Genomic DNA, 20,625 nt, shown 5'->3' on the forward strand with positions numbered 1-20,625 from the left:
CAATAAATATTAAGAATGAAGATGAAGAGTCCTTGAAACTGAGTCCATAGATTATAGGTAAACAACAGGAATTCTGCAGATGCTGGAAATTCAAGCAACATACATCAAAGTTGCTGGTGAACGCAGCAGGCCAAGCAGCATCTATAGGAAGAGGCGCAGTCGACGTTTCAGGCCGAGACCCTTCGTCAGGACTAACTGAAGGAAGAGTGAGTAAGGGATTTGAAAGCTGGAGGGGGAGGGGGAGATGCAAAATGATAGGAGAAGACAGGAGGGGGAGGGATAGAGCCGAGAGCTGGACAGGTGATAGGCAAAAGGGATACGAGAGGATCATGGGACAGGAGGCCTAGGGAGAAAGACGGGGGGGGGTTGACCCGGAGGATGGGCAAGAGGTATATTCAGAGGGACAGAGGGAGAAAAAGGAGAGTGAGAGAAAGAATGTGTGCATAAAAAGGAGTAACAGCTGGGGTACGAGGGGGAGGTGGGGCCTAGCGGAAGTTAGAGAAGTCAATGTTCATGCCATCAGGTTGGAGGCTACCCAGACGGAATATAAGGTGTTGTTCCTCCAACCTGAGTGTGGCTTCATCTTTACAGTAGAGGAGGCCGTGGATAGACATGTCAGAATGGGAATGGGATGTGGAATTAAAATGTGTGGCCACTGGGAGATCCTGCTTTCTCTGGCGGACAGAGCGTAGATGTTCAGCAAAGCGGTCTCCCAGTCTGCGTCGGGTCTCACCAATATATAAAAGGCCACATCGGGAGCACCGGACGCAGTATATCACCCCAGTCGACTCACAGGTGAAGTGATGCCTCACCTGGAAGGACTGTTTGGGGCCCTGAATGGTGGTAAGGGAGGAAGTGTAAGGGCATGTGTAGCACTTGTTCCGCTTACACGGATAAGTGCCAGGAGGGAGATCAGTGGGGAGGGATGGGGGGGACGAATGGACAAGGGAGTTGTGTAGGGAGCGATCCCTGCGGAATGCAGAGAGAGGGGGGGAGGGAAAGATGTGCTTAGTGGTGGGATCCCGTTGGAGGTGGCGGAAGTTATGGAGAATAATATGTTGGACCCAGAGGCTGGTGGGGTGGTAGGTGAGGACCAGGGGAACCCTATTCCTAGTGGGGTGGTGGGAGGATGGAGTGAGAGCAGATGTACGTGAAATGGAGGAGATGCGTTTAAGAGCAGAGTTGTTAGTGAAGGAAGGGAAGCCCCTTTCTTTAAAAAATGAAGACATCTCCCTCGTCCTAGAATGAAAAGCCTCATCCTGAGAGCAGATGCGGCGGAGACGGAGGAATTGCGAGAAGGGGATGGCGTTTTTGCAAGAGACAGGGTGAGAAGAGGAATAGTCCAGATAGCTGTGAGAGTCAGTAGGCTTATAGTAGATATCAGTGGATAAGCTGTCTCCAGAGACAGAGACAGAAAGATCTAGAAAGGGGAGGGAGGTGTCGGAAATAGACCAGGTAAACTTGAGGGCAGGGTGAAAGTTGGAGGCAAAGTTAATAAAGTCAACGAGTTCTGCATGCGTGCAGGAAGCAGCGCCAATGCAGTCGTCGATATAGCGAAGGAAAAGTGGGGGACAGATACCAGAATAGGCACGGAACATAGATTGTTCCACAAACCCAACAAAAAGGCAGGCATAGCTAGGACCCATACGGGTGCCCATAGCTACACCTTTAGTTTGGAGGAAATGGGAGGAGCAAAAGGAGAAATTATTAAGAGTAAGGACTAATTCCGCTAGACGGAGCAGAGTGGTGGTAGAGGGGAACTGATTAGGTCTGGAATCCAAAAAGAAGCGTAGAGCTTTGAGACCTTCCTGATGGGGGATGGAAGTATATAAGGACTGGTTATAGGCACAGTTTAGTGATGGAGCGAATGAAGGTGAGTGAAGTTATCCCCTCTGGTTCAGGAACCTGATGGTTGAGTAGTAACTGTTCTTGAACCTGGTGGTGTAAGTCCTGAGGCTCCTGTATCTTCTTTCTGATGGCAGCAGTGAGGAGCTCTCAGGATGAAGCTTTCATTCCAGAACTACTGAGATGTCCTGTTTCTTCAAAGAAAGAGGCTTGCCTTCTACCACCATCAACGTTGCCCTCACTCCATCCTCCCACTGCCACATCAGGGCTGGGGTTCCTCTCATCATCACCTACCACCTCAGTATCCTCGAATCCAGCACATAATTCTCCGCAACTTCCGCCATCTCCAAAGAGATCCCACCTCCAAGCACATCTTTTTTCCAGGGATTTCTCCCTATGCGACTTCCTTGTTCACTTTTCTCTCCTCACTGATCTCCCTTCTGGCACATATCCTTGCAAGCAGAACAGGTGCTACCCCTGCCGCTACACCTCCTCCCTCACTACCATTCAGGGCCCCAGCAGTCCTTCCAGGTGAGGCGACACTTCACCTGTGACTCCTTTGGGGATATATACTGTGTGTGTATATATATCACAGGGTTTACCTGTGATGGACTGGGCCATATCCACTACTTTTTGTAGGATTTTCCCTTCAAGGGTATTGGTGTTTCCATACTGTGGTGCAGCCAGTTTCTTTACCCAGAGAGAGGGTTGTAAACTGCTTGAGATTCTGCATTTGGGGCATAAGGGTTCTCTACAGGAATCAATGAGAATTAGCCGGGTAAATAGATTTGAGAAAGCAAATCTACCTTACTTATTCAGACACAAGAGATTCTGCAGAACAAGAGAAAATCTGCAGAAGCTGGAAATCCAAGCAACACACACTTCATTAGGAGTTTGAAGAGATCTGATATGTCAACAAATACAATCAAAACCCTCTATAGATGTACTGTAGAGAGCATTCTGGCAGGCTGTATCACTGTCTGGTATGGGAGGGGGTGCGGGGCTACAGCACAGGACCGAAAGAAGCTGCAGAGGGTTGTAAATTTAGTTGGCTCCATTTTGGATACTAGCCTACAGAGTACCCAGGACATCTTCAAGGAACGGTGACTCAGAAAGGCAGCGTCCATTATTAAGGACCTCCAGCACCCAGGGCATGCCCTTTTCTCACTGTTACCATCAGGTAGGAGGTACAGAAGCCTGCAGGAACAGTTTCTGCCATCTAATACCTAAATGAACATTGAACCGTTGAACACTTTTAAAATATACATTATTTATGTTTTTTTTGCACGATTTTTAATCTATTCAATATATGTATACTGTAATTGATTTACTTATTTATGTATGCATTATTATTTTATTTTTTCTTCTATATTATGTATTGCGTTGAACTGCTGCTGCTAAGTTAACAAATTTCACATCACACGCCAGTGATAATAAACCTGATTCTGATTCAAAACTCTGGAGGAACTCAGCAGAAACAAGACAAAAATCTGCAGATGCTGGTTCAATTCCTGCTGTTGCAATTGTATTTCTATGCTATATGGACTGTCCTGTTGTACATACTATTTATTACAAATTATTATAAATTGCACATTTAGATGGAGATGTAATGTAAAGATTTTTACTCCTCAGATATGCGAAGGATGGAAGAAGTAAAGTCAATTCAATGAAATCCAAGGAACACAGGCATCATCTATGGAAAAAAATACAGTCCACGTTTTGGGCCTAGACCCTTTGGCTGGACTGATTCTGCGGAAGCTGGAAATCTAACGCAACAGGAGGAACTTAGCAGGTCAGGTAGCATCTGTGGAAGGAAAAAAACATTCAATGACTTGGTTGAGAGTATTTACCAGGACTGGAATGAAACGGGGCAGAAACCAAGAAATTATCTGAAGCCAGAAACCATCCTCCAGATGTCGGCTGCAGTACTTCTGCGTCAAATCAACACCGTACGTACGGCGTATCGGCGAACCCTACGCAGATCCCTACGCCGTAGCCTGAAGCGCAACTCTCCCAAAATGTAACTACGCTCGCAGCAACGCAGACTGCAACAACTGTGATTGGTCCACCTGGTAGTATCGCATTTCCTCCTTATGTATTTCTGGTTGCTTATTCTTCTCCGCCATTTCAGAATTGAGAGAGAAGAGAGAAGAACGTAAGTTTGGAAAATGGATCAAGGTAAGGAGAGGTTAATGGAGGAAGTCTGAAAATATGTACATTTGTACGACTCCTCGTCACCATACTATAAAGACTGCCAAATGGCATCAAATTCATGGAATGAAATTTCCAAAAACATGGGTCTGGACGTCACGGAATGCACAAAGAGATGGAAAAACTCGAGGGACAAGTACTTGTGTGCCCCAAAAAAACTCTCCAAGAGCGGGCACCCAGGCGGAAAAAAAATACCGGCGTTTCATTTGCCTCTTTCTTGGCCGGCACCATATATTAAGCACCGGGAAACAGAGTCAAATTATGATGACACCAAGGTAAATATAACCTGTTCTTTGTATCATAAACCTTTCTGTTGTTGTGTTTAGGCTAGCTAGCAAGCACGCAGTACTGTCTAGTTGTAAACATGGCATATTGATTTCTGCAAAGATAATTCTTCCGTGAAAGAGAAATGTAATATGTAATAGGCTTTAATTGTATCTGGCTTGCTCATGAAGCAAACGCAATAACTAGTATTCTGCCAATGTAGGCATATGCCGCTTTCTTGTTTTCATTGCTCTGCCAATCCTTGTACAGACACTGAATGCATATATTACCTGTATGTATAATAACAAAGACTAACTTAAACTATTCGCAATTTCTTTCATAATCACAGGATGGCAATGATTCAACTTCGAGGTTGTCCACTTCCTCAGTTGCTGAGGAAAACCAACCACCAGACATTTCATCTTCAAGTGCAGAATCATCATCAAGTAGTAAAGCAGCTCCTCCGCCCCCACGCCGGCTCCTCTGAGCCGCAGCCCAAGGATAGCACAGAGGAAGAGGAGGAAAGGACATGATGACTGGTTTCAGCAGCAGTTCGCCCGGTTGGATGAACGTAAGGTGGGACTGGAACAAAGACTGCTGAACGAAAATGATGAGGTCTCCAGGTTTGTGCAAGCACTTGCTGACGTGCTGCAGAGGCTGCCGGAGGAGCACAGGGCATAACGTTTGATGTCTACAAAATGGTATTTGAGAGGCAGCAGCAGAAACAATAAACAATTGCATAATCTATTATGTTGTCTTTTTTCATGTAACACTTTGCACCTTGTATAATGTTGTGCAAGTAAGTATCATCTTGACTTTAAAACAGGGCTTTTTTTTATTCGAACAGCTACATGTTATTTATAGGTTCATTTATTTTATGTCCTTACAATTTACTGACTACACTCTATTTTGTTCTGCCATGGCAAAAATCCTTGTGGTGATTGAAAGAAGGTCATCAGGTCGTTCTGTACACCAAGGGCGGCTCTGGTGGAGCGGCGCCTTGAAAGGTAATGAGGATCTAGAGGTTCCAGAAGATTCGTGTCCCCGGCCACCACTCTTCGCCACTCGCCTGGCTGAGGTGAGCCTGTAGCGTCTGAGTCTGCAAAATAAGCAGGGATGTATCTGCTCACAGGAGTGTTGGCTTCATCAGTGTAGGCCAGGAGGTTGTGTAGAGCGATACAAGCTTTGACAATGTTCACGGCTTTGTCAGGCAGAAATTCTAGTGGGCGACCGAGGATTCTCCACCTTGCCACCAAAATGCCTAATGTGTTCTCGACCACCCGCCTGGCTCTGGAGTGACGGTAGTTATACATCTGCTTTTCCATGGTCATATTCATCTCTATGAAGCAAAACACAAATGATTTAATAAAGTATTAATAAATAGCAAATTATTATGTGCCAATGTAGCTGTAATCACTACAAACATTTAGGGGAATATATATATAAAATCACACAAAGCAAGCAGTATTACTTAGAATTAGATGGAATTAATTTTCATGGAATTTAATGTCTCTGACATACCTGGAAAGGGACACATGAGATTGTTGTGTAGGGGGAACGCAGCATCACCAACGATTACATGCGGGATTTTGACTCCTGTTCCTGGAAGATTGGCTGGTGGGGGCAGGTTCAGTTTGTGTTCAAGCAGCATAGAACCAAATCTGCTCTCCTTGAAGATGCCCTCCTCACTTTCCTGTCCGTATCCCCCTACATCCACCATGGTAAACCGATATCTGGCATCGCAGACAGCCATCAGGACAATGGAGTGTGCGTCCTTGTAGTAGTCGATCCTGGCATGCTGTGGTGCCTTGATGTTCAAGTATTTTCCGTCTACACTGCCGACACAGTTCGGAAAGTTCCATAGTTGCCAAAAATCAGCAGCAATAGCTTCCCACTGGGCGACTGAAGGGCACGGAAGGAACTCTGGCTGCAATGCTTTCCATAAAGCTGTAGAGACCTCCGAAATTATGGAGGACACTGTGCTTGACGCCATTTTGTAGCTAGCTGCTACAGCCTGCTGAGTTGCACCTGAAGCCAGAACTCGAAGGGTGACTGCCAGTCTCTCAGCAATGTCTATCGGCATACTGTGCGTACACTGATGTGAAATAAATGGTTGGAGACGATGAACCAAATCTTCAAATCTACCTACTGACATCCGAAAATATTTAAAATGCATTTCCTCATCCATGTCTCTCAGCCCAGCAAATTCACCCTCTTTCTGTCTCAATCCGTTCAATGGTCGTACACACCATCTCCTCCGACGTCGTCTCTCTTTTCTGCGTTGCTGTAACTTCAATAAAAGTAACTGTTGTTTGATATTTATAAGCTCCAACTCCAACACGATGCGCTCAGTTTCCGTCGCCATTTTGTTTCAACACGAAGAAACTCAACGCAGTGGCATGGAAACCCCACCGCCAACTAGCGGTTTGGCGGTGAATTGCAGAGCGATGCAGACACACCAACGCACAAGTATAAATGCTCACAACGTGTGTAGGCCGTGGCGTAGGTTACGGCGTCGATTTGTCGTAGAAGTATAAATCTAAACCAGCCTTAAGCCGGCTGTCAGTCCGTAGGCAATTTGAGTCCGACTGGTTCTGATGGATGTACGGACCGCCCACCGGTTGCAGTGTGTACTGATTGGCGAACAGGGCTGTCAGTCAGTCCGTCAGCTGGGGTCCGTATGGCTCTGATTAGACGTGCTGACCTCCCACCACGCCGATTGTAGAGAGTGGTGATTGGCGAAGACGGCTGTCAGTCAGTCAGTCTGTCGGTCGGCAGGGGTCCGTATGGCTCCGATTGGATGTGCTGACCTCCCGCTACGCCGACGGTAGAGAGTGTTGATTGGCGAAGACGGCTGTCAGTCAGTCGGTCGGTCGGGCGGCCGGCGGCGGGCCATGTCCTTGGGCTCGGATGTCGCGGTGGAGCGGGGCGGTAGCCCCATCACGGAGTGGTTCTGGCACCGCGAGGTTTCCCAGGGCTTGTACCTGATCCGGGAGCGCTTCTTCGATGCGGGGAAACGGGCCAATATCTGGCTTCTGCAGGGCTCGCAGCGGGACCTGGTGGTGGACGGCGGCCTGGGCCTGAGGGATCTGTCCGGCTACCTGTACGCCAGTCGCCTCATCGGCGCCAAGCCGGTGATGGCCGTCGCCACCCACGTCCACTTCGACCACTCGGGCGGCCTGCACCAATTTGAGCGGGTGGCCGTGCACCGGCTTGAGGCCGGCGCCCTGATACGGGGCGATGACTACGAGGCGGTGACCTGGCTGTCGGACGCCGACATCTCCAGGGCCCCGTGGCCGGGCTGGAAGGCGAACACGTACTGGGTGAAAGCCGTGCAGCCCGCCCGGGTCCTGGATGAGGGTAAATATTTCGTGGGGGGATTAAGCCACTGTACGGCTCAGGGCTTTGTTGTTGCTCGGTGGGTGGAATCAGCTGCTGGCTAGTACATTTATTATCGAAGTGCATATATGGCACCATATACAAACCTGAATTTCATTTTGTTTGTGAGCATTCATAGTAACATCACAAGAAGCATAGAATCAATGAACGACTGCACCCCACAGGACGAAGAACAAGTATGTAAAAGACAACAAACTGCAAATACAAAAAGAAGGATAATCACGAGGAAGTCTGCAGATGCTGGAAATCCAGGCTAACGTAAAATGCTGGAGTAACTGGGCAGGTCAGGCAGCATCTATGACCTGCTGAATAATAATAGAATAACCAAATAAGCAATATTGAGTATGTGACATATGAGTCTGAGAATGTGAGTCCATAGGTTGTGGGAATAGCTTGGTGATGGGATGAGTGAAGTTATCCCCTTGGTTTCAAGAGCCTGATGGTTGAAGGGAATAATAGGAATCCAGGGCAGTACATAAGTGGGTCAGGCAACATACTGTATGCGATGGGAAGAAACTTGCCACTGGATCCCCTCCCACAGGGCTGGAGCCACATGCCAACTCTCTCACACTCGGTGGGTTGGGCAGCATCTGTGGGGCATGGCATGGAAGGTCCAGTTTGCAATTTTAAAGCTGTGCAGTTTTGATTATAATTTACAGACTTCTGATACACACAGGTCTGTGGAATTTTATATTTACAAGACCCAGTTTCTGTGTGAGAATATGCATGTTAAAGAAACGGCAACACATGCAAAAACAAGAAATTTTGCAGATTCTGAAAACCAAAGCAGCACACACAAGATGCTGGAGGAGCTCAGCAGGTCAGGCAGCATCAATGGAAATGAATAAATAGGCAACATTTCTGGCTGAGAGCCTTCATCAGGACTGGAGAGGAGGGGGAAGACCCCAGAAAAAGAAGGTGGGGGGGGAAGGAGGATAGTTAGAAGATGATAGGTGAAGCCAGGTGTGTGGGAAAAGTAAAGACTGGCAAGGAAGGAACTGGGTAGGAGAAAGGGAAGGTGGAGGGGCAACTGGGGTGGGGGGGAGGTGATACACAGATGAAAAGATGTGCGAGGCCTAAGTAGAAGAAGGTAGGAGGGTTTATTCTGGACTTTTATACTGGAGGTGAAATCGATATGCCATCAGGTTTGAGGCTACCCACATGAAATATAAGGTGTTGTTCCTCCACCCTGAGGGTGGCTTCATTGTGAAACAAGCAGAAGCCATGGACTGACATATCAAATGGGAATCAGAATTGAACTGTTTGGTCATTGGGAAGTCTACTTTTAGTGGATGGAGTGGAGGTGCCAGATGAGAAGCCTGGCCCTCTTGATGAAGGGTCTTGACTGTTTATTCCTCTCTATAGATGCTGTCTGACCTGATCTGCTGAGTTTCTTTTTTTTAAATTTTTTTATTTTTATTTGGATAAGGAATTCACAAGTATCATGAACTTTTTTCACATGTATAACCTTTTCCATTTTTTTAATGTGTATAAATCTATAATTATTTATACATTCCTAAGTACACATTAAGATGATATAAAAAGAAATTAGACACTTAAATAGATAATTATGTGCAGTTGAAATTCTACTCTATTAGGCTAAGTAATGATATTAGTTGTTAAGAAAAATAGTAATGATAGTGGATTAATAATAATTTCCATATATCTCTTCTGGACCATTTCTTTCTGGTCCAAAATATTGTATGTAAGCCTATGTAACTACCATTGTAGGTGTTTATATCCTAACTTGTTCATGTTTGCTCCTACCCCCAAACATAAATATCCAATCCCTATGTACTTATTTACTTAATTTTATCATTTTTTAGCCCTTTCCCAAATCTTTTCCTTGTGTTAATTCTCCATTTTCCAAAAAAAGGAAAAATAAACAAAAACAGTAAACATTTAGACCAGGGGTGCTTTCGTTAGCAATATTACTGTGTTGATGAGAAGAGCAGTATAAATCATTAGGAGAGTCATCTAAAGTCTGCTTGCTTTGGGGTTATATATTCAATCCATTTATTCCAAATTTGATAAAATTTTTCTTTTTGAATTCTCAGAGAGTAAGTCATCTTTTCCATTTTAAATATTTCCAAGATAATTTCATGCTAATCTTTTAATGTAGGTGGTATTGGATTTAGCCACTTTCTAGTGATTGATTTCTTACTTGCTGCTAAAAGGGCCTGCAGCAACTTTATATCTTTCTTCTGTTCAAGAAACAATACATGCCCCAAATAGAGCGTCTCAAAGTTCAGAGGTATCTGGGTCTTAAGTATCTTAACTAATGTTCAATGAATACCTTTCCAATATAAACTTAATTTAGGGCAATCCCAGAAAATATGGAAATAATTTGATCTGCTGAGTTTCAACAGCATTTTTGTGTGTGTTGGTCTGGATTTTCAGCTTCTGCAGAATCTCTTGTGTTTTTAATATAGTCAACATTTTTGAACTTTTCAAGTTTAGTTATTCAACTTAAATGCATTCCTTGCATCTGTATTTACTCGGGAGACAGATACAGAGTTTCAGTCTGTTTCCTTACAGAGTAAGGCAAAGCAGCATCAACTTCATGGACTCTATGAGGAGGTGTTTGTTACCCTGAGGTGGATCAGGGTGGATAAATCTTGGGGCCTGACAAGGTGTTTCCTCGAACCCAATGGGAGGCAAGTGCCGAAATTGCTGGGGCCTAAGCACAGATAGCTAAATAACCCTTAGCTACAGGATAGGTACCAGAGATTTGAAGATAGTTAATGTTGTTCTGCTGTTTAAAAAAGGCTCTAAACAGAAACCGGGAAATTATAGGCTGGAGAGTTCGACATCAGTTCTGGGAAAATTATTGGAAGATAATCTAAGGGACTGGATATATAAGTATTTGGATAGACATGTACCGATTTAGGATAGTCAGCATGGCTTAGTGCGTGGTAGGTCATGTCTAACCAATCTTATATTTTTTTTTCAAGGAGGTTATCAGGAAAGTGGATGAAGGCAGTTTAGTGGATATTGTCTACATGGACTTAAGCAAGGCATTTGACAAGGTCCCAAATGGGAGCCTGGTCAAGAAGGTTCAGTTGCTCGGCATTAAGGATGAGGTAGTAAATTGGATTAGACATTGGCTTTGTGGGAGATTGCAGAGAGTGGTGGTAGAGGGTTGCCTCTCTGACCGGAGGCCTGTGACCAACGGTGCTGCAGGGATCAGTGCAGGGTTCTTTGTTGTTTGTCATCTATATCAATGATCTGTATGATAATGTGGTTAACTGGATCAGCAAATTTGCAGATGACACCAAGATTGGGGATGTAGTGGACAGTGAGGAAGGCTGTCATAGCTTGCAGATGGATTTGCATCAGCTGGAAAAATGGACTGAAAAATGGCAAGTGGAGAGAAGTGGGAGGTTTTGCCCTTCGGTGGGACCAACCAGGATAGGTCTTAAAGCAGTGAGCTGAGGAGTGTGGTAGAACAAGGTGATCTGGGAATACAGGTGCATCATTTGTTGAAAGTGGCATCACAGGCAGATAGGGTCATAACAAAAGCTTTTGGCACGTTGACCTTCATAAATCTATGTATTGAGTACAGAAGATGAGATGTTGAAGTTGTGTAAGATGTCATTGATGCCTAATCTGGAGTATTGTGTGCAGTTTTGGTCACCTACCTACAGGAACGATGCAAACAAGGCTGAAACAGCAGAGGAAATTTACGAGGTTCTTGATGATCTGAGTTGTAAGGAATGATTGAATAGGTTAGGACTGTACACTTTAGAACATAGATTAAGAGGAGATTTGATAGAGGTATACAAAATTATGAGGGGTGTAGATAGGATAAATGCAAGCAGGCTTTTTCCACTGAGGTTGGGTGGGAGGACAACCAGAGGTCATGGCTTAATGATGAAAGGTGAGGTTTAAGGGGAACATGAGGGTCATGAGAATGTGGAATGTGGCAAGAGCTGCCAGTACAAGTGGCCCACCTCAGCTTGATTTCAACGTTTAAGAGAAATTTGGATAGGTACATGAATAGAAGGGATATGAAGTGCTATGATCTGGTGCAGGTTGTTGGGAGTAGGCAGTGTTTTTGGCATGGACTAGTTGGGCCGAAGGAGCTGTTTCTGTTCTGTACTTCTCTATACTTGAACCATACTTGAATATAGCCAAATGAAAGTCACGGGAGAGAAGTTTCATGAATGGACTACAAACGTTTGTACATTAACATATGGAAGTAATATCAGTTATAATCGTCATAAAAAGTATGGATAAATACAGTGCAATGTCAACATAATGTGCATCTCACTCAATGTCAGCAAGACCAAGGAACTGATTATAGACTTCAGGAGAGGGAAACCAGAGGTCCATGAGCAAATTCTCATCAGAGGATCAGAAGTAGAGAGGGTCAGCAACTTTAATTTTCTAGCTGTTAGTATTTCAGGACATGTGTGACTGCAAAGCATACCTCTGCTTCCTTAGGAGCTTGCAAAGGTTCTGCATGACATCTAAAACTTTACAATACTTGTATAGATGTGTAGTGGAGAGTGTATTGACTGACGGCATCATGGCTTGGTATGGAAACACCAATGCTTTTGAATGGAAAATCCTAAAAAAAAAGTGTGTTCCGCCCAGTACATGGATAAAGCCCTCCCAGCCATTGAGTACTTACACCACCAGGTTCAAAAACAGTTACTACCTCTCAACAATCAGACTCTTGAATAAAAGGGGATAACTTCACTCAACTTAACTTACCCATCATTGAAATGTTCCCATAACCAATGGACTCGCTTTCAAGGGCTCTTTGTTTCATGTTTTTGTTATTGCTTATTTATTTATTGCATTTTCAGTTTGTTGTCTTCTGCAGTCTTGTTGATCTTTCATTGATCCTGTTATTTTTTGACAGATTTGTTGATTTTGCCCACAAGAAAATAAATCTCAGGGTGATAAATGGTGACATATATGCATTTTGGTAATAAAATTCACTTTGAACTTTGATATCAAAGGACAATGTTAGTACTACATTATAAGCTACCTGCATTATTGATGCTAACATTTAACAGATTCCCTTGTTGGGAAGCAGGTCAAAATAATACTGCAGTACAGTGGATTCTGGTTAATTGGGATACTTCAGGACCAGTACATTTAGTCGCAATTAACCAGCAGCTCCAATTAACTGAAGTTTCATGGAAATAGTTTAAAAACAAATTAAAAAAAAGACAAACTGAGTAACAAATCACAAGCAAGAGAAAATCTGCAGATGCTGGCAATCCAAGCAACCCACACAAAATGCTAGAGAGACTCAGCAGATAAGGCAACATCTATGGAAAAGAGTAATCAGCTGACGTTTTGGGCTAAGGCCCTTCAGCAGGACTGGAGGAAAAAAAGATGAGTAGTTATGTGTCAATCCACCGTCTTCCTTACTGTCGCGATGAGGCCACACTCAGGTTGGAGGAACAACTCCTTGTATTCCGTCTGGATAGCCTCCAACCTGATGGCATGAGCATTGATTTCTCGAACTTCCAGTAATGCCCCCCTCCTTCACCATTCCCCATCCCCTTTTCCCTCTCTCACCATATCTGCTTGCCTGCCTATTGCCTCCCCCTCTGGTGCTCCTTCCCCCTTTTCTTCTACGGCCTTTTGTCTTCTAATAGATTTCCCCTTCTGCCCTGTATCTCATTCACCAATCAACTTCCTAGCTCTTTACTTCGTCCCTCCCCCTCCCGGTTACACCTATTACCTTGTGTTTCTCTCTCCCCCCCCCCCCAAATCTTTTAAATCTACTCATCTTTTTTTCTCCAGTCCTGCTGAAGGGTCTCAGCCCGAAATGTTGACTTTTTTCCATATGCTGCCTGGTCTGCTGAGTTTCTCTAGCATTTTGTGTGTGAAACTGAGTAACAAATTATATGTCTAAATTAAATATAGAAGAATTGGAACACTACCACTACTACTACAGTACTATAAAACTGTGTATTAGTTCCTAATAGTTATTGATTGAGAAATGCAATTGGGTTGTGCTCTTTTGACTAAATGAGCAAATTCAGGGCAGACACCTAGTAACAAAAATCGCTTTTTGAACTCACAACACACATAGCTGATGCAGTTTTAAAAACGGTTTGCTCAGAGCATGGGCTGTGTCTAATGGCCACACGTGCACAACTAATGCTAGTTAGAAACTAATTGGCAATAGTTTCTAGGCTAGAGTTAGGTTGGGCGACATGGCTCGAAGGGCTGGAAGAACCTGTTCTGTGCTGTATCTCAATAAATAAATAAAGCGGCAGGGTATCCCAAAACAAAAGGGATTCTGGCTACTTTCTCAATTAGTTTATGTGCTTTTTGAGTTCTCCCAAATAAGTGGCTGGCCAGACTAATAGATGGCTCCATTAACCGGAATTCACTGTATATCTAAAATAACAGGACATGGCATCTTGAAATTGCTCTGTACTTTAGCTAGAGGTGTGCAAATTTCTAAAGAATATGGAATGATTAGAAACATAGAAACATAGAAAATAGGTGCAGGAGTAGGCCATTCGGCCCTTCGAGCCTGCACCGCCATTTATTATGATCATGGCTGATCATCCAACTCAGAACCCAGCCTTCCCTCCATACCCCCTGACCCCTGTAGCCACAAGGGCCATATCTAACTTCCTTTTAAACATAGCTAATGAACTGGCCTCAACAGTTTGCTGTGGCAGAGAATTCCACAGATTCACCACTCTCTGTGTGAAGAAGTTTTTCCTAACCTCGGTCCTAAAAGGCTTCCCCTCTACCCTCAAACTGTGACCCCTCGTTCTAGACCTCCCCAACATCGGGAACAATCTTCCCGCATCTAGCCTGTCCAATCCCTTTAGGATCTTATACGTTTCAATCAGATCCCCCCTCAATCTTCTAAATTCCAACGAGTACAAGCCCAGTTCATCCAGTCTTTCTTCATATGAAAGACCTGCCATCCCAGGAATCAATCTGGTGAACCTTCTTTGTACTCCCTCTATGGCAAAGATGTCTTTCCTCAGATTAGGGGACCAAAACTGCACACAATACTCCAGGTGTGGTCTCACCAAGGCCTTGTACAACTGCAGTAGTACCTCCCTGCTCCTGTACTCGAATCCTCTCGCTATAAATGCCAGCATACCATTCGCCTTTTTCACCGCCTGCTGTACCTGCATGCCCACTTTCAATGACTGGTGTATAATGACACCCAGGTCTCGTTGCACCTCCCCTTTTCCTAATCGGCCACCATTCAGATAATAATCTGTTTTCCTATTTTTGCCACCAAAGTGGATAACTTCACATTTATCCACATTAAATTGCATCTGCCATGAGTTTGCCCACTCACCCAACCTATCCAAGTCACCCTGCATCCTCTTAGCATCCTCCTCACTGCTAACACTGCCACCCAGCTTTGTGTCATCCGCAAACTTGGAGATGCTGCATTTAATTCCCTCATCCAAGTCATTAATATATATTGTAAACAACTGGGGTCCCAGCACTGAGCCTTGCGGTACCCCACTAGTCACCGCCTGCCAATCTAATTGTCAGAACTTTTTAAATGTTGGCTTAAGCACATCGGCCACATGAATAACCTGTGATTCTATGATCAAATCATAAAGGCATTGATCCTGACTATGACCAGGAGAGAAATAAAATAGCCCTGGATTCTTTTGCGCCATTTCTAGTATTTTCCACAGTTACCCCCATGGCAAGACGTACACATCTCTATATTTTGCTTACTAGTTTCAACACCTATTTCACCAAAAGTAAGCAAATAGTTATATAAAGCAAATAAAGTAAATGGGTCTTTTTATGAAGATGGCTTGTATATATTAACAATTCAAATTCTTGCATTATATATTAAATATAATTGGCAAGGATTACAGATTCCTGAGACGTTTATGCTTTATATTAGGTGACGTTATTAATCTTGGAAACCGTCAGCTCACTGTTCTGCACATGCCTGGTCACTCTAGAGGTTCCATCTGCCTTCATGACCAGGAGAACCGCATTCTCTTTAGTGGCGATGTAGTGTACAATGGAGCACTGATTGACTGGCTCCCTTACAGTAACGTGAGTGACTACGTCCAAACCTGCAAACGCCTAATGTCGCTGGTGGACAATGACCTTGTGGAAGAAGTGCTACCTGGCCACTTTGATTCTTTTGATGGTGAAAGACTTTACACCTTGGCCTCACGTTATGTTGCTAGTGCAGGAGTGTGCCATAAAATGTTGTCGTTTGCTACTCGAGGCATTGCAAGTGTAGTCCTTTGGTTTAAGAATTCTCATAGGCATTTGGTACGATAAGATTGGTGGCACAAATCTTAGCATCACTTAACCTTTCAGATTTAAATAAAATTGCTTTGTAAAGGAGCGGAAGCCAAATGTTACTCATTCTTAGGGAGTTAAGATTAATACTTGCTTATTGAAGGATGCTGTTTTATAATGCTCCTTGTGGAAGAGTGCAGTCATGTAACAATTCTACAAGTAATTTTGTGATTATATGCTTAAAAAGAATGGAAATGGAATATTAGATTCAACAAGCACAGACTTTGTATTTTATGAAAGACTGCCTTTGAAGTTTAATTATTTATCTATTGAGATACTGTGCAGAATAGGCCCTTCTGGTCCTTTGAGTTATGCTGCCTAGCAATCCCCCTATTTAATCCTGGTCTAATCAAGGGACAATTTACTATGACTAATTGACCTATCATCTTGGACAGTCTTTGGACTGTGGGAGGAAACCAGAACTCCTGGAGGAAACCCACACGGGGAGAATGTACAAACTCCTTACAGACAGTGGTGGGAATTGAACTCAAGTCACTGGTACTGTAAAATGTTGGGCTAACCACTATGCTATTGTGCCACTGACACATTAGAGTAATGCTAATTACTGAACAGTTTTTAATCTAGCTGTGTAATTTTAAAACACTGTTAAAACACTTAGTTCTCCATTAGACATATAATTTAAATGCTACCTGATTTTTGCTGGAAAGAGAACAGTTGGATTGCTTAAATCAATGCACCAATCTTTTTCTCCCCCTCTAAACATACAGAATGGGGTGAAAAACCTTTCTTAGCCTTTTACTAATGATGAGAAGCAGTTAAAATGATCTCTTCAAATCGTATATGATGATGAAGAAGGAAAATTATGTTCCTGTTTGAATAGTCCACATCTTAGTGAATTTCCCAATTGCTCAGCTGACAGGAATAACCTTATGATAAAGCACCCGTGTTTCAGGATATTGATTTCTTTTCTGTAGATAATTTAAGCTCTGTCACTTAATTAAAGTAACTATTCTCAGCTGAGAAAGTTATCTCTTGTGAAATCGATGAGCAAATAAACACTAGGAAATAGCAATACTTAGCCCCATGACTTGTACTGGGGTGCAGGCCACCGACAGTAGCCTGCCATAGTCCTCTGTCCTGGGCCAGTCTCCCACATTATCTTCGGGTGTAGTCCATCTCTTGGTATATCCTTCCCTTCTCAGAGATGAGGCTTCTGCGGCTTCTGTTGCTGTTTCTGTAGCTCTGGGTTTTTACAGTTTGGGTTGCTACCCCCATGCCCAACACACCTCCTTTTGCAGCCAGCTTGGGCAGTACATGCGGAGTTAGGAAATAGTAATAGTATGGTGTAAAATGAGGATGTATACAAATTCCATCGGAAAGCTAGGCAACTTTAAAGTCAGATAATGTATATCTCTATAGTTGGATCAAGCATTAGTGCTTTTTAATGTAAAAGTGTGTTCAGTGAAATTTTCACATTTGCATCGCAGTACTTGATGCAAGGGCTCGTGGGAGAGTATTACGTTTCCTTAGTATCTAGTTTTGAGATGTTTTTCTTTTGATGCAGGGACATGGGCTGAGCAAGGATTAGGGGTGAACTGATCATTTGGTACAATAGCCTGAAGCAAGGGTTCCCAAATAGGGGTCCCCAGACCCCTTGGTGAATGGTAAGGCTCTATGACATAAAGGTTGGGAACCCCTGATCTCTCTGAAGGATGCCAAGAGCTTGTCTTGCTGAGAGTCAGCCTGGAAGGGTTCTCTGTGGAACATGAGGAGGATATGTATAGTGGAGTTTTGTATTGATCACTGTTCTCCTGTGTGCTTCACAGTCCTTTGTCTTTGGTGATCATAGACCTTATTCTGGAGAGCCTTTCACTATTGTCAAATGATAGCATAGAGACGATCCAAGAGAAAACCATTATAAAATGTTTAAATAGGATAGTTTGCTTAAGAGCAAGTCTTGCAGCCAGTGTCAGAATTAAAGGGAATAGTAGTTAATAGTAATACAATTGCACATTAAAATAGAGGATACAATGCTGTAATTAATTATTTTGTAACTGACATGAATTTATTCAAAAACCTGAATGAATTTTGTTTTTTTTTTGTGTGTAGGAAGAGGCCTTTGCTTTTGTATTTGCATATAACTGAGAGCTTGCCTTCTCGGGGAGGGGTAAACTTTAAATAGATAATTGAACAGGGGCGTCCACTTTAGTTAGGAACATCTAAGCAAGTTTCAGTTAACATTCAGAAAGCACAACAGGGCCTCCATGCACTTCTAAGTTCAAAGTAAATGTATTATCAAAGTCACAATATACAACACTGAGAATTTTCCTGTGGACATGCTCAATAAATTATAGAATAATAACTGTAAGGGAATCAGTGAAAGACTGTCCAACTTGGAAGTTTAATTGACAAACATCCTGGTAAGACATTTTGCAAAGTCTTACCAAAATGGTATGAACCTTCCTCATACTGTTTTACCTGCTGGACTGTGTAGATAATATCAAGGGTCCAGGGAAGAGAAGTTTCATGCACTTATTTATCTTTGTAAAGAAGAAATAGTGTTACAATGTATTGTCAACATCACCTGTCTTCTAAAATACTCTTCTGGTTATAACATGAGAGAGCAACATTGTGTGAGGTGTGTTTTGAGATTCTAGTATAGAATAAAATATGGGAAATGGATAAAGACTTAATTTTTATGTTGAACAAGAAAAATGAAACCGAATCCACAGATGGTAGTTTATATGTTCCCTCTTGATTAATTTGGTATTCATATTCACTACAGATGTAACAATAAAAACAAGCATATTACCAATAAAACATGTTTGGCAGTTTGTAGGAGATTCATGTTAAAAGTTAACTTCTGCATCAAGCTTTTTAAAAACCTAACTATAATCCAATTACAATTTGAAATTCTGGAATAAACAGAACACAATTTGAGAAGTCACAGGGCAGTTTGCTTCCAGATCATGTGATTGTTCTAATTCAAGGTCTTTGTTGCCTTGTTTTGGGAATGAATCGTTTCTTAGTCTTTCATCATTATACATCCTGCACATCAATGATATCAGTGTTTTTAAAAAGTGTATTCAAAAGATTAACAATATTCCTGATAACTAGTGTTTTGATTTGACACAGCCAGCAATTTAGCTGATGCATTTATACTGCAGAGTTCCTTCAAGACAACAGAAAATAAGAAGTACCTCAATTTAAATGAGTTGGGATGAAACCTGCCAGACATTTGCACTACTTGTGTTAATCAAGGTAATATAGGACATGCAGAGGTGCCCAATTTCTGAATTTGTTTCACTTTTATAGTTTATATCACTTTACATCTGCAAAATAATATTCCAAATTTCTTGGGTGTTTTTATTCATTTCTCCCCTTGCAGTTGTATTTGACTGGCATATCAGAAAAGCTTGGCAAGTAGTTAATACTGAGAAAATATTTAAAATATACAAGAAACACATCTACAGTAAAAAAAAAGTTCTGAAGATGTTCCTTTCTTTTCTGTCAACAGATGTTTAGACTTGTTTCTGTCAGGGCATTCGCCAATTTTGAATTTTTTTTTAAAGCAGTGATGAATTGTTTTAAAATCCTGTCAAATAATAATTTATTGTAACCAGCTTAAATCTCATCTTCATTTTGTTTCCTCTGTTGTGCTATCCTCGCCTGTGGTTTGGGATTTTGTCCTTCAGCAGTAAGGATCTGGGGGGGGGGGGGGAGTGTTACTTATTTTAAATATTGGGGTTTTTGATACAAAATGCATTTGCAAAATTATAAAGAAGGCATCAGCATAAAGGACAATTTAAATTATACTGAGTTTTAAAAATTCTCCAGTGACTAAAATAATGAATTTGTTACTATGAATAATCTGTATGGATACCTCACATCCAGCCAGGTTCATGGTAGTCGGTGTCTGGCAGTGGACTCCGCTGTGTTTGAGAACTGAAGGAAAACGTAAACAAATTCATAGCAACTTGTCAGTTGAGTTATGTGTCTTTTTCACACACAGTCAAGTATGTAGCTCAGCAAGGTGTAGCTGATGGTATAATTCAGGCAACCACAGGTATAATGTTCATATTGGCACGTGAATGGAAAGTTGTTAGGATTTATATTTTTGGCAGCCTTAACAATTAAATGTGTGTTTTAAACCAAGTGAAGCAATCCACTGCGAGGGGGAAGTATAAAATATGTGTGATTTTGCCAATTTAGGTTAAATTATACTAATCAATTCACTTGGTTCAATCATTGCTGTTGTATGTCTTATTGCTGTGAAATAAATCACTAATTTTTAAAATCTAACTTTTGTCTTAATTTCTTTATTTGGTTTAAAACTGGAGTGACCAGCAATGACATGCATGAGAGAATTTTCATGATCCAAAATCCATGACACTCTGATTCAACCAATGCATTTGTAGATAGATACTTTATTAAGCCCAAAGAAAATTACAGTGTCACAATAGCATTACAAGTGCACAGATATAAATAATAGAAGAGAAGAAGAAAGAATAAAAAATAAGTTACCACAAACTCTTAACAGGAGGGGATCATCACTTCCTGGCTATAGGTTGACTCATTATAGAGCCTAATGGCCGAGGGTAAGAATGACCTCATATAGCGCTCTTTGAAGCAACAGTCTTATTGTATTACTAAAAGTGCTCC

At 42.4% G+C, this 20,625-nt stretch overlaps 2 protein-coding genes and 1 pseudogene across 2 annotated transcripts; 2 read left to right on the top strand and 1 right to left on the bottom strand.

The window, feature by feature from the left end:
* The first annotated feature begins 4,013 nt into the window (after nt 1-4,013).
* LOC134357516 (uncharacterized) lies at nt 4,014-5,051 on the top strand (annotated as a pseudogene).
* Nucleotides 5,052-5,106: 55 nt separating this feature from the next.
* On the bottom strand, nt 5,107-6,897 carry LOC134357515 (uncharacterized). The gene is made up of 2 exons (XM_063069136.1): nt 5,842-6,897; nt 5,107-5,659 (listed from the first exon to the last, which is right to left on the bottom strand). The coding sequence occupies exons 1-2, from the start codon at nt 6,683-6,685 to the stop codon at nt 5,211-5,213; spliced, it is 1,293 nt and encodes a 430-aa protein (XP_062925206.1). The 5' UTR covers nt 6,686-6,897; the 3' UTR covers nt 5,107-5,210.
* A 292-nt stretch (nt 6,898-7,189) lies between these two features.
* mblac2 (metallo-beta-lactamase domain containing 2) lies at nt 7,190-20,342 on the top strand. Its single transcript, XM_063068480.1, has 2 exons — nt 7,190-7,680; nt 15,590-20,342. The coding sequence occupies exons 1-2, from the start codon at nt 7,215-7,217 to the stop codon at nt 15,979-15,981; spliced, it is 858 nt and encodes a 285-aa protein (XP_062924550.1). The 5' UTR covers nt 7,190-7,214; the 3' UTR covers nt 15,982-20,342.
* The last annotated feature ends 283 nt before the right edge of the window (nt 20,343-20,625 follow it).

This window comes from Mobula hypostoma, chromosome 16 (assembly GCF_963921235.1).
Source record: "Mobula hypostoma chromosome 16, sMobHyp1.1, whole genome shotgun sequence".
Lineage (NCBI taxonomy): Eukaryota > Metazoa > Chordata > Chondrichthyes > Myliobatiformes > Myliobatidae > Mobula > Mobula hypostoma.

Bases quoted from the DNA above. Each gene is read 5' to 3' on its own strand.
- LOC134357515 (XM_063069136.1), bottom strand. From the start codon at position 6,685: ATGGCGACGGAAACTGAGCGCATCGTGTTGGAGTTGGAGCTTATAAAT. The intron at 5,660-5,841 runs GTATGTCAGAGA...TTTGCTTCATAG, and splicing joins TCTCATGTGTCCCTTTCCAG to AGATGAATATGACCATGGAA.
- mblac2 (XM_063068480.1), top strand. From the start codon at position 7,215: ATGTCCTTGGGCTCGGATGTCGCGGTGGAGCGGGGCGGTAGCCCCATC. The intron at 7,681-15,589 runs GTAAATATTTCG...GCTTTATATTAG, and splicing joins CGCCCGGGTCCTGGATGAGG to GTGACGTTATTAATCTTGGA.